This window comes from Diadema setosum, chromosome 5, assembly GCF_964275005.1.
Source record: "Diadema setosum chromosome 5, eeDiaSeto1, whole genome shotgun sequence".
NCBI lineage: Eukaryota > Metazoa > Echinodermata > Echinoidea > Diadematoida > Diadematidae > Diadema > Diadema setosum.
The window spans coordinates 40,562,930-40,583,152 of record NC_092689.1 but is presented as its reverse complement, the minus strand read 5'-3'; the positions used below and the strand labels follow the sequence as shown (position 1 = coordinate 40,583,152).

The window sequence follows — 20,223 nt, the reverse complement described above, 5'->3', positions numbered from 1 at the left end:
TAAAGTAGTACCTGCAGTATGCAAAACCTAAACGTGTTTAATCATTCTTCCCACACCACACACAAAATTGCTGCCCTGGGACCTGGGGTTTGATGACATGAAGTTTTGGCAATGGCTAGAATAGACTCAAAGATGTGTCGGCAAAACTTGCTGCTCCATAAATTCATTATTTTCCTTGTCTTTCCAGGTCACATCCTCTCTTACAACTGAAAAATTATGTCAAATATTCTGTATATTATACTGCACAGGAAACATTCTTAAATTCATTTTGATTAAATTGACTTGAACAATGTTTAATACTTATTTAAGGTCTAAGGAAAGGCATACACAAATTCATCCAGTATAATATTCATCAGTAATGATTTCTCACAGGTCTGACTGTTTACTTTAAGAACCTGAGGGTAACTAATGACCTCTAACAGACTCTGCTTGCAAATTCCACTTAATTCCTGCAAAGGTGTGTATGGAACTTGATCCATAATAGCTTATCATTACACTACTTCAAAATCTGAGGTTGTGGAAAGGCTAAAAACATAGATATTAAGGTACATTTAAATAGAGTTTCTCTGTACATGGTATTTCCTTTACATCCTAACTTCCAGACTGCCTTTGACTTGACTGCTACAGTGCACTAAATCAAATCTTCAAGATTAGGGTGACAGTGGGATCCATTACATAGCTACTGTACTGTTGTTGATAATTCATACTCTAAATGACATGCCATCCGTGGTTACAATCAGTACAGGAACAAATAGCATAACACGATATTTACCGAATTATACTAGATAAGTGTTGAATGACCTATATTTCCCCCTCCCCCATGACTATCTTAAGCTGATGTGAAACTCCTGCCCATTCATCTCACACAATCTAGCCATACCAGAGTGAGATAAACAATAACTATGGGATGATATATATACATTCCTGTGCCACTTTTTCCTGTGATGGCATATCTTGTAAGTACCAGAATGTCAGAGGTCAAAAGGAGTTTTTTTTTTTCCATCAAATGCATCTAGACAAACATTTTGAAGCAAATGGGCTACTGCAAAATTGGAAATTTTCGCAGTGTTGAAATTTTCGCGCATTTCACGCAACCAGAAACTAGCATGAAAATAAAAGCACACGAATACTTTTGCTTTCCATACGTTCCTGTGCGTGATGTCTTGATTGAAACTTGTATGACCCAAATGAATTTTCTCCCTAAATTCTATCGCATGACTAGGTGCTAGTACATTGATTCCTTCAGCATCAAACTTTTTGCTACTTTGCAATATATGCTGATGCCAAACTCTTAACTTGGGACTCCATCTAAGTGTACTGCTTTCCGTTCTCTGCATCTAGACATAAGTGATGAAAATTCATTAGTCTTTATCCTCTCTCTCTCTTTCCATCTCTGACCAACTTGTAAACACAATTTGTCCTTCAGATACATTTATCTCAAATAAAAGCCCTTCATTATCAACACGAATAAGTTGTAATATTTTCAGCCTCATATGTTATCTTGTCTGCCCATCATCTTCAGTGCACCTTTTTGCTGTGGTTTTAATGTCAAGGATTGCGTTGGGACAGCACTACCTCTCTTTCCTCCCTACCACACCCCACCATTTATCATCCCAACTACACCCACCACCAGCACATTAAGTGCATCCACGGTGCTGGATCTCATGATGAAGTGGTAGCTCTCAATAATCAATCACTGTATGAAATCAATGGCAGTCAACCTTCCTCTACCATCCCTCAAGCACAAGTCCTGCGTACGCTTAGCGGGCTGGATGACATTTCGTGACCTCAATGTCACATCCGAGATACACGGTTACATCGTTGCTTGGAAAGAGCAAGGTGGATCGAGACTGGCGAGCCCCAAAGTAGGGATGGAGCATACGTACACAGGGTCTGGTGGGCACATGGAAGAACAGAACAATATCTAGGCCTACATAGCACTGATAATGTATAGAATGTGGGGTACATCTTGAGCATATAATTTCTTTAAAACACTGTGACTAACAACTTCATATAATATTCTGTCAAAAAGTCTACTGTACCTTATCATGTTTTCATTCTTCTCTCAAAAGCAAAGCTTCAACCTGAGCTGTTTCTTTGTGGGTATGTCTCACAGGAATATAAATAATGATACAAGCTTCCTCTTTCTTTTCAAGGTCACATCATCAACCAATTGTTTCCTCTGCCTTCATGTTGTTTCACCATTGTATTCCTCCTTCATGTACAGCCAGACTGATCATCACTTCACAGCCAGCCAGTGGTATACACTTTTCCAGTGTGTATTTCACTCATCTTAATGTTTGTCAGTGTAGCAGTCATTTTACTCAATGCAAGCTCAAGCCAAACAAGTGTTGACAGAGCAAAGATATATTCAAAAGATTGAGGTCACTACCCTCTACTTTAACTTACTATTATGATGGTCTTGTTCATAATTATCCCACTCCTAGTCACACTACCACTCGGATTATTCCAGACTTTGTGTAACAGAAATCAACAGTAAACCAGGGAATGGGTTTGTAAGCAGTTCCTGCTAAATCATGCCATTAGCAATAGGACTGTTCGCTCTGGTGCATGTACACACTGGACACTGAACCACAATGAACATTCCTGGCTCAAGTAAAAAATGAGTTTCATCTTCTTTACTTGGAAATTCATCACACATCTATGCATCCAACTGCTCTAAACATAATGTCATGTTTGAATTGTACCCATGCTTCTTAAAGAAGTGAAACGGGAAGACCTCTCTTTTGCTAAAAATAGATCAAACAGTGACATCCATTAAGTGGTAATGCCTGATTAATCCAGGATTTACCAGCATTAGTTCTTAGACAGGGATGGTCACCTGAGAGGCATTTGGCTGTAATAGCCTTTGCCATCCCAGACAAAGCAGAATGCAAGGTAACCTTCCCTCTGGACTCTCCCCTCCCCTTACTGGTCCCATGCCTGTGACAGCTCCCTTCATTAGTGGTATAGCTCCATAGCTCTTCTTCCACGCAGTTCTAGACCCTGAGACTAGAAGGTGGGGGGGGGGGGGGAAGGGGTGTTCAGGGAAAGGTGAGGGAGTGTGGGGGAGGGGCAGGTAACATGTCTTGGTCGTGAGATCATCCTATTGCAGACTTGACATAATACCGTAACCCAGGTCATGGTTTGTGCACGGCGAATGCAGACAATCAAGGCACTCATAGCCAATACATATCGCTACTGTAAAGTAGTGAGCCTAACAGAGACACATGTAAGATGAAAGTAAGCTGTAACCAGTGGACTACCAGTGACAACTGGCAGAACATTAGGCCTCGTTCACACAGCTTCTGTTTGTTTTTTGTTTTTAAGTTGAGCTGTGAGTCCAATGTTGACAAACAGATGAGAAATAATGCTCAGAATTGTGAAGTGATTGTTGCTCATTAATCATGGACCACGGTCCAGACATGATCTACATAATGTTATTACTTCATGTAGTAGCAATTGCAGTATTTCACATGCAGCTGTAGGTTATGTACCGTACATTCGACAGAAATCATCAAAACACCCTGATGGCATTAAAAGGTCATGGAATCCCATTATTTACTCCACCAAATACCAGAAAGTTGGCAGTCTTGAATGGTTGAATACGCTTGATTGGAAGAGTTTAAAGGTATAATCTGTCTGGTTTCCCTTTCTCTGAATGGCTGAAAGGAAATCCAACCCTGCTTAAGACTATTTTGTGATGGTTGGCTGGTATTCCGGACATAAACACAAACTCCTAAATGTTCCAGTACACAATGACTACATCACAATCAATAGTAAGTTAATGCAGGTACTGGTTACTTTGCTGTTTTCTCTCACTGCCTGTTAATTTGCACATCCCCTTCCAAACTTTGCATCATTATAAAATGTAGAAGTCGTACACACACATCTTTGCCAGGCAATACGCTCTGAAATCACACTCACTAAATTTGTACCAAATTACACAAATAATGCAATACAAGTAATCTTTTTGTGTCATAAAGGAAATGTGTGTGTGTGTGTGTGTGTGTGTGTGTGTGTAATCCATCTTTCACTCTCTTTATCAACTGAGATTCCCTTGATTGGAGCGGGTGTTCTTCTGCATCAAGATTGTCCAGTAATATAATATATCTCTTTATATACCTAGGCCAGCATTATATCCTGTGCTGTCTGGCACCTTCCATCAAAAGCAGACTGTAAACATTAAAAGTATACAGTCATGGGTCTGCACAGCCCTATCTACCAGGTTTTTATTGCCCACTACATACCAGTCAGCATTACATAACAATGGAGGTAATGCCTTGCAATGAGCAAAACCCTGTTGAGACTCTGTGTGTAATGGTGTATGAGTCCCCATCACCAAGGAGTTATGTTTGGGTGAAGATAAAGTCACAGACAATTGATTCTCTTTAAAGGGGCATTCCGGACGATTTTCATAATTTCACATCATGTAGTACATAAATCAACAGTTTCATGTATAGATTTGTAGAAGTTATTGTGGTTCTTGAGCAGAGAAACAGTACTTTCAAAAACCTTATATTACACTGAACAAAGATGATGACATAGGAGCCTCACATATCTCAGAAATGTAGCAGTGTCATTCCATTACAATACCGCATGCTTGCAAGCTCACCTGTGTGTAATCTATGCATGCCTTCTTCTTTTGAGCTGCTTCCTTGAGCCACATCTCATGCATTCTTATGGTGAGGCTGCCATGTCATCATCCTTGTTCATTGCAATTTGTTATAAACTTCGAAAACATTCTTATTTTTCATCCCAATCATCATAAATCCTGAAACTCTGTACCCAGTATAACTAATTTATATATGTTCAAATGTAAAAATTTGAAAATCATCCGGAGGTCTCCTTTAAGCAGGATATATAAGTAGGTGTCCTATAACTTATGTAAAAAAAAAATAATAAAATTCATACATGCACCTTTATGAAACCTAGTCACTCATATAACTGTTTTCCTACTATCTAATTTTAGAAAATACTTTGAAGTAGGTACTTACTGAATGTCATCAATCCTCTGCTCTTGTTACCAACATTTTCTTTCATTTAGAGTTTCATTTTCAAACAGGGATAAGCTCAGAAAAGCTGTATCATGATTCATGACATGGGAAGGGCATCAAATGGATATTTTCCATGCTCTGAGAGAATGTTTTAGTGAATGGATGACTTTCATTCATGAATGAAACTCTGACATTAATATGGATAATGTAACAATAATACCAAGTCACAGCAACTGCAAGGTCAATGTTTACTAACTGCCATGGTTATCGGACAATCCCTCAATTCTATGATTTTTTTTTTCTTCATGTAACCGCTTCAAATTTGGGCTTTCCTCTCATCTTGTGAAGATATGAGATGATCCCCAAAACCAATCACTGACCACCTATAGATATCATTGACGATGATGCAATGGCCATACAGGGTACTGTGGACACTTGCCGCCCTTTCAGTTGTGTTGCTACTGTTGTGTGTATAGAGCCAGCAGCTTACCTTCGCTGATACAATTAAAGGGATGGTACAGTATTGGTGGAGATGAGAATTGGGCTTTTAACTTTTTGTGAGATACATGAAAACACTTATGATATAGTACAGAGCATACCATTTTAAGAGGAATTCAAAGTTTATTTGATGAAAATCGGGTTTGGAATGACTGAAACATCCAAAAGCAAAGTAAAACAAAGCGATCGTAATGAAGTGTGGGTCCCACACTTTATTAGAATCGCTCTTTTTTAGACATCTCAGCCATTTCAAAACCAATTTTCATCAAATAAACGTAGAATTCCTTATAGAATTACATGTTCTTTCATATTTCAGAAGAGTTTTCTCATTTTCTCACCAAAAAATGTTAGAAACCTGAAATTAGGTCTCAACCAAAACTATATGATCCCTTTAACATAAAATACAGACTGTCATAGCTTACATTTGAGTGCACCTTCTCCACACGCTCAGAACTGGTCCTGTCAGGTTGCCGATGAGCTTCAAATGAATTCATGCAGGGTTGGACTTCACATGCAACTGGTTCTATGGATGGGTCCTGGGCAAAAGGGGGGGGGGTAAAATTCAGATTTAATGCATCTGCTAATTGAGAAAAAGTTTAAAAATACCTTGGGGGTTTCAAGAAATGTTTATTGAAAAGTACATGCAATCAATCCTTATACTGACTTCTCAAAATAGACATCATCAAAAGGCAACATAGTCTCAATGCTTTTGCACCAGACAAACCACCAACCTATATGTAAAAACTGTTTTGTTTAATGTCCACACATGCACGGTAATAATTTTACATGTAAATGATTTTATCTGAGAACATAATTTAACCTTTGATCACTTAGACTAGATCAATGCAGCTTCAGTCTTTGTTCCATCCGTATGAAGTCCTCAATGTATCTTTTGGGACCCTTTATCCAAAGCATGAAATAAGTAGCAGAAGTAAGTCTGAGTATCAATTGAAAACAAAATTTTCCTGAGTAATGGCTTGTTCAAACCAAAAGTATATTCAGGTCAAAAAGGGATAAATAGGGAAAAAATAGGGATATAAAGCCAACAATTTTGTCTTTCATTAAAGCAAAATAACACCACAGAAATTCAATTGTCAGGCAGGACAAAGCTTGTTGAAATTAATTCTTTATTTTGTTTATATGTCTCCCTTTCTGGTTTCATGAAAAGAAGATTTTTTTTTTTCAACTACGTATTTTACTATCATGGATCCTCAGACATGAAGGTAATATACTCTTGAGTCTGAGGCAAAAAACAACAACAGCAAAACAAAAACAAAATTCCCATATTGAGTGTCAATTGCACTATACATGATATACTGAGTTGATGTCAAGTTTACATTTGGTTATACTGCAGTGACCACATTCTTTGCCTGGGACTTGATAATGAGTGATGAAGGCTACAACCCTCACATGCTTCCATCATCCTTAAAGCGATGCCATAGATTCTTCAATGTCAAGGTGAATGAAACACGATAATAGGAACTGCCAGTCGAATGTGGCTTCGTGATAGCCCCAGAGTGCCCCCCTTCCCAAGCCTCACATTCCAACGTCCGATTGGCTCAGACATTTTACGCTTCTGCACTCCCGCTCATCAACTCCCAAACTATCATTCCAGCGAGCTGCGGTTCTGTAATGACTGCTGCTCCCTGGTCACTCACTTCTGACCCCCTGGTTCGTTGATTGCCCATCCAGGATAAAAAACAAACAGCTCTGACGTGCCCAGGTCGAACCATGATGCACAAATGCCCCTGTTTGAATGGGCTGCAACTTTCTACAATTCACTTACTTTATGCATGACAAGTATTGTAGAAACATTCCTTCCCCCCCCCCTTTTTTTTATGAAAGGGATGTGTACCACCCTGATATCTGGCTTTCCTTAAAGGAGAACTTTGCATGACTTTCAGACTTTTGCATTTAAACATCTATAAATTGGTTATACTGGGTACAGACTTACAGAATTGATAGTGATTGGGATGAGGAATAAGAATGTTTTCAAGCTTCATAACAAATCGCAATGAAAAAGGATGATGACATAGCAGCTTCAAGAATACATGACTGAGTGATTATGGAAGCATAACAAAAAAAGAAAGCATGAATAAATTCTACACAAGTGAATTTGTTAAGAAAGTGTTATTGTAATGAAATTACATTGCTACATTACTGGAATATGTGAGCCTCCAATGTAATCTGTTGTAAACTAATGAACAGAAATGTATTAGAAACATCATGACAAAAGAGTCACATACAACAGACAAACAATCATTAATAGGATGGAAATGAAAGCCACATAGAGGCAAGGTAGAGAGGTAATCAACTTACTTACATCAATCATGCACAGATTCAATTTGAGCTGTACTGTGACACTTCTCAGGATGAACATAGATCTTCAATAATCTAATCGAATGCATGGTTTTCAGAGCAATATGGTCCTTGCAAACCAAACAATCTACGGCTACACAAATTACTTGTGGAAAGACATTTCCTTGGATATGATTTAATGCAAAGAAGGGGCCCAGTGACATGCTGTGTACAAATACCAATGTAAAGTTGCATCAGTGATTTATCTGGTGCTGATATGACCACAAGGGAAGGGAGGAGTAATAACAGAATTTCTTGTCAGAAAGCTGCACATTAATCACTGATAATATATTACATGGGGGTAGAGGGATAGCATCCTTGTGTCATACTAAATAAAATGATATTGGTCGACCTAAAAATAAGTTCAACTACTCACAATCACGGTCACCAATTCTACCAGTTTTAAAATACAGTGCATGCATGTACAGCAAGCTGGAAGTGATCAAAAGTTAACATGCAGATATGTATGATTGCAGAGACAAGATTGCAAAGACATGTCATGTTGACTGTTTCATTGCAATAGCATCTGCCTGCAGCATTATTATTATTATTATTATTATTATTATTATTATTATTATCATTATTATTATCACTATTATTATTATCATTATTATAATTATTACTATTATTGTTATTATTATCATTATTACTAATATTATTATTATTATTATTATTATTATTATTATTATTATTATTATTATTATTATTATCATTATTATTATTATCATTCTAAATCAGTGTTTCTTGGAGTAATTTCTACAAGATTACATTGTGATATACAATAATACATGGTAGACACAAGAGATCACATAAGTTCCCTTTTAACAAGGAATACTTCAATAAACAATTTTAAACTTTATGGTGTAAAAATGACAATTTAATAACTTGTGCATATAATTACATGGGTAAACATAAAAGTGTTTACTTCTGTAAGAGGTTCATGATTTACTTGGATCTGGAAGTGTGAATATCATTTATACCATTTATTTGCCTTTTGACAGCTAAATACACAATAAATTATAACAGCAGCAGTCAATAAAACAATAAATTTGTGTCCTTCACAATGGAAACATGATTCATCCTCATACAGTCCCCCTGTTGGTAGGTGCTACAGAGGTATGAAAAAATACATCTTCCTTGTTACTTTGGTCTTTGGTGTATTTCAGTTCATAAAACAAACGCTAAATATAACATCAAGTCAGAAGGAGTGAAAACGATTGGATCACAAATAGTCAGCAATATCTACTCACACCTTCATGGCAGTCAATTTTGTTGCATGCCATCGAGCAGTTTTAAAATAATTCTTCAGATATTTTGATACATTTCTAGGATGCCCCGCTACTTGAGACATAAAATCAACCTATATCCCATTTGTGCAGCCACTTTACATGATATCTTGCAGCTACAATGCACAAAACATTTTGATCATGTGGGCACTGCTGCTGAGCCATAAATCTACAACATTTTTAATGATGAGAAGCAACTATATGCACAAAATACCTTCATATCTTCATAAGTTAGGAGACATGTTTGACTATAGATATGGTATAAACATCATCTTTCTTTGTAAGAACCCATAATATTATCCCTCATACATTATATTGCAAATATGATCTGATCTTGAGGCAACACAGTTATATGAATAACAAGCTACACTTGGAGAAATACTGACAGTAGTAACACAGTTCGTAATGGTGATCCACATGACTGCCAAAATGATGCTTTGCACTGAGATATCTCCATATTTGCCAAAATGATGCTTTGTACTACGATATCTCCATAATATGGAGATATCTTAGTGCAAAGCATCATTTTGACAGCCATCTAATATTGTCAAATACTTTTTTAAATGTTTTGGTCAGCATTAAGCAATTTCTACAGAAAATAAGATTATTTCATATTCTGCATAATTGTATTTATAAAGCCATAGCCTCTTGCATTTATCTTTATAATGGACATTAAACATCTGTTGTGTAAAGTAAATTGTAAGAGTAGCTGTTTACCTAGGATCAGAATGTATGGTCATTTGAGCTAAATCCTGTGAACTAACCCCAAAAATATCTATCTTTGCAATCATTGAGAAATGTACTGTAAAAGTGGATATTTTCGCGCGACTAATTTTTCGCGCTTGGCCGGGTAAGAAGAGTTTCGCGTGTTTTTAATTCTGAGGAATCAAGACGTCAACTACTGGAATGTATGGCACGCAAAAACATTCGCGTGCTTTTATTTTCGCGCTAGCTTCTGGTTGCGCGAAATGCGCGAAAATTTCAACACCGCGAACATTTCCACTTTTACAGTACCATAGATGTTTGTGTCTGAATTATATGGGTGATGTATCAACACTGATCATTATCCTAGTCACGACATGCTTATCTTGATTGAATTTAATTATCATTGCCTGAACTTTATTTCTACACATTCTGGAGCTCACATCATGAACCACATTGAATGTATTATCATGACGACTACTACCTACATAAGACATTATGGAGGAATTGAATGTGATGGCGTATTAGGACTTTTGGCTTGAAGCTTTCCCCCACAAAGTAGGTCAACGTGTAAAGCATATACAACATACACCTTTACTACCATGACCCAAAAGACTACTCTGGGGAGGAGATAACCGTTACTCCTCATAACACCACGGCGAGGTATCCAATGCTTCCAAGCCCGCTTCATAACTTCACCGCTGGAAGCACATCCAGAAATAGAGAAGTAAGTAAAATAAACGTGGTTACACAAATCATGCTGCGCTGACCTGGATCCACACTCCATTCCCCCAATCTTCCAGTCTCTGCGTCCCGAGAGGTCAGTTGGGAGGGACATCCCATTGTCCTCCGATTGACAGACACGGCACAGGCCGCATGGCAATCAGCATCAGTGGACGTGAGCATTATGGTGTGGAATATTCTTGGGTTCTTCATTGCCCCTTTACGCCAGCACTAACCAGCCCTTCTTGGTCCCCATCCCCACCCTACCCCACCCCCCCCCCCCAAACAAAAATGAAATTGGAATAAGTTCTAACATGCAGATTGGAGACACTTTATTACAGATATACATCCTTATCGATTCTTAAGGTACAGGCCTTTTCACATCAGCTTGATGTTTTGCAATAGAGTGCTATTTCTGATTCTGGAAATTAACCCCATCAAGAAATAGCATGTTTTTTTGATAATGTGAATTCAAATCAGAGACTAGAAATTAGAAATGAGAGTTATCTTTTTCTCTTTTCCTTCTCCTTCTTTCCCTCTCTCATATCTCTCTTTACTGCTCTCTCTCTCTCTCTCTCTCTCTGCCTTTCTAAATCGGGTAAGAATGTACACCAACAAACTTAATCTCTACCACATTGAGATGTCTATTTGAGTTCCTCCTCCATGGGTTTGCCTGACAGGGAGTCAGGCCTGTGTAAACAAGGGGTTAAAAGTCTGCAAGCCTTTGGCAACGCACCTAGCAACATGGCCCTCAGCCTTTCGGCAACCGCTGGCATGCCAACATGGCACCGATGCCCCAGCAAAGACACAAACAGAGAGATAGAGAAAGAGAGGGAACGAGATGGAGGAACTCAAGATGATGTCACAGAGAGTGGGAAACAGACACCAGGAGATGGGGGACCAGTAGGACCGAAAGTGACGGAGAGTAAAATCCATCATTAACCAACGTATGAATCCATAGAGTGAGACTTTGAGTGCAAGTGCATGGAGATCAGTGATGCCATTCCTTCATCTTTCATTACCGTTGCTATGGCAAATCATCCAGCACATCAAATGAATTCAATTGTGGATCTAACTGTTTTGGTTTTTTGCTCCTAACTGAGAGGATCCTCTTGCTATGGCAAGTTCCTGTAAAACAAGAAAACTTTCACGAACTGGAGCTGATGGTCTTTATTGCTGCAAGAAACTTTTGCAAGTCACCACTGGCATTTAATGCATTGTGTACACAAGCACTTTTGCATGCATTTTACTGTCATAAAATCTTGCGAAAGTTTCATACAAGCAAAAATTTCTGGTTTTCCGGTATGTTACCCAAGTGAAGTGGGAGGAAGGCACACACATGACCCTTCCTCCCTGTAATGGATTTCCCATGATTGGTCCTGTGGGCAGGACCAGCTGCCAACCGGGCATCTCAATTTAGGCAACTTGGGGGCAGACATGGTGAGGTTGTGCATGAGCTAGAATTATAGCACTGATGAAAGGAGAGAAATCATAAAAGAGAGGAAGAAAGTGAGATGACAAGAAGAGACGTGGAGAAACCATCAAACATCGCCGAGAAAAACTGCCATGGAAAAAGGGATGGGGAAATGAGAATATCAAAACATACAGGAAAGATATTGCAGGATATGATAAATCCCAAATGGATTTAACAACCTAAAAGCTAAAATACTTTATTTGCATTTAAGATGGATGATTATTAATTTATCAACAGAAAAAGAACACCACTGAAAGAAGTTTTGTATAATATACACTGTAGCCCTTTATAAGACTGGCAATTTATAGCAGTACACATTAAACATACTCCTCAAAACCAGTTGTTTTAACTACCTGAATAGTTCTAAAAAACACACCATTATACACAAAGAAGGCATCTGCCTACTTGCAAAGTTTACAAAGTGGGAAGTATTACTATAATACTAATGATAATGATACTAGTCACTAAAACAACATCATCAAATGTTAGTTCATCCAGTGCCTTCCCATCATACCATAGTGCTCAAAGTACCTCACTACATATTTTAATCTGATCACAGGACTCAAACCCAAGACTGATATGACAAATCATATCATGTATCTTTCGATATGAGCTGAGATTTTACTACTTTATCTCCTCAAGTAATACATTCAACATCTCATGATATAAGTCTGTGCATGCTTTGCTTACTGTAGGTACCAAATCAATGATAAAAACAAATGAGCAACATTTCCTGCTATGAGCACTATACACTCCAGACTTGCTGTCTGGGGATGATTTTCTCCAACAACCCTGCCGGAAGATGCAGCGGTATGCAGCTATCACTAATTTCAAGTCACCATTCTGCATCTTTACCCTTCCCCCCAGCTGTAGTATACCGGTCTCCTCTTTATGGGATAACACCAATGGGATTGCTCCACTCCTGTAAATCCAATCAACCTTAATAGCCTGGTTACCAGGAGACAGAGCAGCGTCTTGGGGAGACCAACCAGCATGCCCGGATGAATTACTTCAAGGCATCTTTGCCAGCTGACCATGAGGGCCAGAGCAAATAAACTTAACCTTGTCCATGATCAGTGCAAAATACACAGGAGGCCATATTTCCATTTGTCACCCCCTGGCAGTGCATGCATAACTCCTTCTTTTTCAAACTTCAGACAATCTTAAAAAGATTCTGGGTATCATTACTGAAAACAAATATATTCCTTCAAAGCAGCTCTATGCTTCACAAAACATTATGCAAATGCATCTTGCAACTCAAAAGGAATTACTGAATGGGGATGAATGAAGTTTATTTCATGAAATACTGGAAGAATGAAGCATGTTTATGGAGACACATTCGAATTTACATGATGTGATGCTACTCTACCCAAATCATCATTTTAAACAGACAACAAATAGTTCTTCAAATTAGGTGTAAGTTAAAAGCTGTGGTCATTCTTTAATAGTCTGCTGAAGGTATTCACAGAGAGAGTACTGTCTTTACAAGATATGAAAGTACTGCTCAGCTGTGTAATCTTCCAACATAAGAGGCTGCCACTGTCATAAACATATCTTTCTATATAATAAAAAAGGGTTACAATTTCTGGACTATGGGCTTTTCTGATTCTCTTCCCATTTAAGCAACAAATATATCTGCATAATGCAGAACTTAGGAATGTTCTTGTTAAATCACTGCAACATCAAATCAGGGAGCATCTTGAACAATTCTTTGATTTGCTGTTGTTTTATAGTCCTTTGATCTGACAATCAAATATAGGATGTTCACTTTACAAGATAATGAAACAGGCCACAACATAGCTAACAACATATCAAAGAATTTACATCACGTTATGTTCATATATAGAGTCATTGTATAATTCCACCATAGCACAGCCATGTCTTTCCTTCAGAGCAATCGAGCCCCTACTTGACGAAAAATTATTGATCCCTACAAAAGTTGGGACAGCCCCTCCCGTTTCCCCCTCCCTGCCCCTTGTAAAGCTTTTTGTCAGACAAAAGCTGCCAATATCACAGTGCTAGAGTAGAATGCAATATCCAAGGTTTGAATGCATGTCTTGCATCACACTTGGCTGAAAAGAGAGAGAAAAAAAAACAACACATGAAAATATATTGCACCATGAGAGATGTGTATTTATTCCCAATATACACATGCCCTTTCTCATCATAAATCTTGGGCATGTCAAGCCGCGGTGGAGCAGATCCAAAAGCAAGGCATCAAACTCACCATGCTCCTCTGACTGAGCTTCTGCGGAGTACAGGAATGCTTGAAGTATTCAAATCACCCCTCCCCCAAATTATTATCCTCACCCTCTGTCGCTTATAGCTCACATGTATGACCTCAATTATTTCCTACCAGTGTTGATTGTAAATATATTTTCAGTTTAATGCATAATGAATCTTTCACACCCTACATCTTCCTTACCAAGCTATGCAGAAATAGTTAAACACTTTTTAAATCATTCTGTTATCTGCCAGGATGCTACACTGTCTTCTTATGAATGAAGATGGTTTCATCATCTAACATGCCTCACCCTCCACTGCCCCCAATCCCACCCCGCCCCATGGAAAAAAAAAAGAAAAAGAAAAATGTGAAACACAATAAAGTCTGGTTTCAAGCATAATGTATCTTTCTTATGAGCTTTTTCCTTGCAAACTGTCATCTTCATGGGCTGAATACTGTACGAGCTGAAATTTTCGCGTACAGATATTTTCGCAAATTGCTACTCGGAGGACATTTTCACGTGTTGTTAATTTCGCGGTTGCGAGGGTCTAACTGAATTTACTTATTTGGGCATTGTTATTTTCGCGGTTCAAAGGCGATTCGCGAAATTTGCGAAAATAAAACCACTGCGAAAATTTCAGCTCGTACAGTATTCCACTGGGAATCAAACATAAATCACAATACATATTTCATTTTGACAGTTCAGATCTGCTCCGCAGCAGATGTTCTGATGCCGATTGTTCCATCAACTGATGGAGAGGATGCCAGAAATTTGGAACTGTCACTTCTTTGGAGTACAGGGATGGGTCAAATGTTGACAACACCGGATGTTTGGCACTCTTACAAACAACATCCTGAATTCCAACAGCAAGAAACGATGTGCAATCAACCATCATGTCGCAATAGGAGTATCCTAGGAAGGTATATCTCTCCAAAATATCAAACATATGCATGCATGTACAACTGTGGAAAATTATTTAAATATATATGGTAAATGGTATGGTAATTACTATTCTACTGAGATTTCTTGTTTTAGCGTTCTAATATGATCAAATCATCACCAACACTCACAAACACACATATTCAAGTCAGCGTAAAATACCCATTAAAACCATGACTTGAAGTTTTATCTAAAAGTTATGTAATGACACTGCATAACTCCCCCTCTTTCAAACACACATGCATATACGCATGTGTAGGCCCTACTCACACAGACACATACACAGTGACACACACACACACACACACAAAATATACATATACATACACAAACATATATAGGGTCATACAGAGTTGATCAGTACTTCAAGGGTACTCAAAGTGATACATAGTCTATGGTGCCTCTTGAATATGCCTTCCCTTGGTGATGGAATAACTGCAGTTCTTTGCTTCTTGCAAGTTCCCAAGAATTCAAAATATGTCTGTGGAAATTGATTTGATTTCTGGTCAATTCACTTCCTGATGAGCTTATCTGGTAGATGTGACATGAGGTTATCACAAACTTCTGACAACATTGTGACTAGGCACCCTCTGCATGACCCCTCATCTACCAACAGGCAGTAGAGATCTTGATTCCTTCTTGACAGCAAAAAGGACATAACTCCATGGTACCTGAATGTGATCAATGTCCTTCAGGGTTCTTTTACTCATGTCATCTGCCTCTGCATAAAAAACATTTATCACTTCTGTCTGGTTGCATGAAATATGAACTTGGGATGAACTACTTGAGGCAGACAATTTGATAACAAGTTCCAGCAAAAACATGATCATATTGAATCATCATCCAAAAAGATGTAAGATGGAATTGTGATTTTTCCCTCACAGGTAGTATATCCTTTTAGTTCTTCAGTTGCTTTATTGCAGATATTGCACTTGACATGACAGTGCTCTGCTCATAGGGAAAAATGTCTTCTGGCTAAACTTCAGCTGAATTGATACTTTCCCCAAGCAGGAAGTTATCTATCCGACATGGATCAGTTTGAATAAAATAGCCCAAAGAAACAAATCACTTTAAGAATATTGAGCAATTGCACAAATCTCACAAGTCATGTCGTTGTTGCAGTGCCTGACAGGTCAATATGAATGGTGTCTAGGCAGCCATCTCATGATATTCAGCACTCACATGATCAGGGAGTCAATTTTGGAAGAAATACTTCTCTCTGACCTTGTTCCATGAACTAACTTTTCTAGACATCTTCACAGATAGAGAAAGGAATTCTTAATGGTAAATAGATTTATCGTTTTCATAAATTATGTTTTATTGTATAATACAATGAGGTAGCACTGCAGACAATAGACTTTTTATGACCAGGGCAGTTTAATTTTTCAACGGCCCACAAGATACCAACTCAGATGACACTCTGGCAATGAGATGGTCCTAACTTTCTCTTCATTTTAACATATGATATACTACTTGCCTGTGGTAGTTTTAATTCAAGATCTCCTTTGATTGGTGGAAAAGTTTCTTTGGTAAACAAGTGATTTAAACTTTTGTCCCTCTCTTTGTAATGATATTTTGTCATGCGCATGGCAGATTGTTGCGAGACTGTGGGAGTGAGCATAGGGTTAACAACATTCTGCCATGCGCAAGACGATTTCTTCACAAATAGGTCAAGAACATCATTATGTCGTATATTATATAGAGAAAAACATACAACGAAAAGTTAGATATCCCACCCCTGAAAAAAAAATGAAATTAATAATGGTCCAACTCATACATAAAATATGCACTGTTTCTCTGTGATGAAGATATCATTGTCAATATAATAATACGGAGCCTTCAAAGACATTATTAGGTGCTTTGCACATAGAATGCAACTCTTTGTTCAGAACTTGTTTATTAAGTGCAATACATTTTGGAAAATCAACATAGAACAATTCTATTGATTTAATTTAAAAAAAAAAACTCTATAGAGAAGTTAGAGCTTTCTTTGAAGGCTGGCAGAATATCTGAAGTGACAGATATTTGGCAAGAAGTCACAATCATTCATTCATTCTTCCCCACCTGTGTGGTTATCTGTGAGGTGTTACCTTTGCTCCAGCTAACTTGTGTCAGCATGGGTTTTGATACAGTGAGATTAAATTCCAAGATATAATCGGAACCCCAAGTTTGCTGCTGGGTGATACTGACAACATCAATCCTTGACTCCTAGGCCGTATCATGTGGAATTTCTTGTTTGATGATAATTTGCTATTTTTAGACAGTCATGGGCAATATGCAATACATTTCTTATACACGGAAACTAGAAAAGTTGGCATCAGGATGCGGTTTGTTTAAAATTAGATTAGCTTTGATATCTACTTGACTTTACCAAAGCTCTAGGAAGTAATTGTGCTAATGTTTGCATGAATAAAGGAAACAGATATAATTTAAAACAAACAGCACAGCCTATCACTTGCAGCACATCAGGTAATATAACTGCAAATTAAGTCTTCTTTGCACTCTTTAACAGACTACAGCCATGCTTAAAGGAGAAGGCTAGTAACTGATCAGTGGGAATCAGTGGAAATGCTGGGAGATGATTGTTCCAATCCTTATGGGATTCATTCAAGAGTTCATTGTATATCTATTGTTGTGTGAAAATGATTTGCTTCAGAACGGTCTCATATTCAAGTTATGTGCAGATTAATGCTCCGTCACTGACCAGGGACGCTAACCTGGAAGCAGTAAACTGCACATTACTTGAATATGATACCATTCTGAAGCAAATCATTTTCACACAACAATAGATATACAATGAACTCTTGAATGAATCCCATAAGGATTGGAACAATCATCTCCCAGCATTTCCACTGATTCCCACTTATCAGTTACTAGCCTTCCCCTTTAAACTTATTTTCTCTTAGAACAACCAAAATGGACAAGAAAGTGAGGATTTGTGCCATTACTGGAATGTTAGTCATCAGTTTTCATACAGCTATTTCTCATAACCTTGTTATCATTAGCAAATGTTAATAAAGCTTTGAAAAATAACATCACAATCTGGAGAAGATCTCTATACCTATGTGTCATTTCATTGCAATAAATTTAGGGTCTGTTATGAGCAACTACTCATCGTTAACTTCCGTAAGTGTGAAAGTCATGATGATATGTCTATTATTATGTGCTTCATACACTGTAGGCCTACACAAGTCTTCTGACAAAATATACACCAAAAATATATTTGAAACATCAAATGAATAATTCTGTTGAAACTCCTTCAAATGGAGTGTCATTTTCCACATAAACATGGTTTATGTCTTTCTTTACAATGCATATATCAAGTTATCCTAATAAAAAAAAAAAGACTTTAATGAGTGCTATCTGCTTTCTTTAAAGATGATGGTTACTGGAATTGAATTAGCAGCATATATTTTGCTATCTGGAATACTATTAAAACACACGGGGGTTTCTCTTGAGAAAAGCAACCCTACCCTCACATGACGTGCTTCCCCTAAAATTAACACGCCTCGGAAGAATGATCTAATTTTTTTTTTTCGCTGTGGCATCTCCACTGCTGGTAGCTGTTTGAACTTTGAATCCACTGGGATAGTTGCTCACAAAGCATTCAAGGAATCCCATCGTGTCACATTACATACCCAGGGAGCAACACTCGTACTGCGCTCCGAGCACCTCCTAGCGCTTTGGGGGCAGTCCTTTAAGATCAGCTGGTATCTACCTACACATGTATATCCTACATCTGTCACGGAAATAATGGTATTCTCTGAGCTTTAAAGTCCATGTTTAAGCAGAAGGCATCACAGAAGACTATAAGTCCTTCCTTATGGCAGTTAATGTACATTCACATCCATTCCAATCATTTGGACCAAAAAATTGAATTTAAAAAACAAAGAATAGAGAAGTACTTGGCATGTAACTTTTATACAGGAAACTGTTATTTCAAAGCTTTTATTTTGACAAGTTTGGTAATAATTTTATTTTCTTCTATTTTGCATACATGAACTCAGATTTTGAACCGAGTATTGCAAGCTACAATTCAGCATACATCATTCAGCTAAAAAAACAACAACAACACAACAACCTGAAACTAACCATCTTAGTGAAAGTTGTAGAAAATATTACTTATTTCAGGATTTTATGGTTGCAACTGTTTTTCAAGGAACCACATAAAAATCTTTAAAATCTTGATGTAGAAATGATCTTACTTGCTCATGAGTAATGTATTGGACCATGATATGCTTTGCAATCTCAAACAAAATCATACAGAATTTGCCATAATATGAACAAAGTTCAGTGAATACAGCATACATTGCGAGTTTCTAAAGGATCATTACAGTCATGAAACAAGGATGGCTCTATTACGGTCTGTGTATGGTGTCATGGTTGGCTGGCACGCTGACACTGAAGTGGAACTGGTTCTCACAATATTGGTCTGATTTTGCTCAAATTTCAAGTGGCCCAACTTCCACTTAAATTGATGTTCTCCTGAGGAGAGAGACATATTTCCTTTGGAATATCTTATTACATACTTGACTAAGTATGGCTTGCCTGGATTAATTTGTACAAGTTTAGAATAATTGATCAACTTTCTGGAAATTCTGTGAAATGTGTCATATCAGCGGTTGATACTAAAAGCAGACTGAAGTGAGGAAAACATTAACGCACACATAATGATAAAACAGGAGTGCTAGAGGTATCTGCAGGAGGGCCCCTGAGAACTTTAAAGGGTACGAATACCCTGAGTATTATGTTTTTCTATATTTGTAGAATATACTTGAGACATGCCATCTGCAAAATATTAGAATGTTTTGTCACTCTGATTTTTATTTATTTAGGTTTTAATTCAAATTTTAAGGAGTATACAAAAACAAAACTTGAATTAGACTAGTTGATCATCCAATTCTTTCAATCAAATGATCATGCTATCAATATCTTTTTGCAAATATGTCTTGAACCATAGTAATATGCAATGCATGCATGCGATCACATAACTGATCAACATGGAATCTCGATATCATTCG

The 20,223-nt window shown here is 37.6% G+C and overlaps 1 protein-coding gene across 2 annotated transcripts in view; it reads right to left on the bottom strand.

Annotated features, from left to right (window-relative positions):
* LOC140228280 (uncharacterized) overlaps positions 1 to 20,223 on the bottom strand; it is a 73,034-nt gene that overhangs the window by 27,201 nt on the left and 25,610 nt on the right. The window contains exon 3 of one of the 2 annotated variants that reach the window (XM_072308505.1): positions 5,918 to 6,031. The exons of the other annotated variant lie outside the window; for it this stretch is intronic. Coding sequence (XP_072164606.1) covers positions 5,918 to 6,031 — 114 coding nt within the window. The remainder of the gene's footprint in view (positions 1 to 5,917; positions 6,032 to 20,223) is intronic. 2 annotated transcript variants of the gene reach the window in all.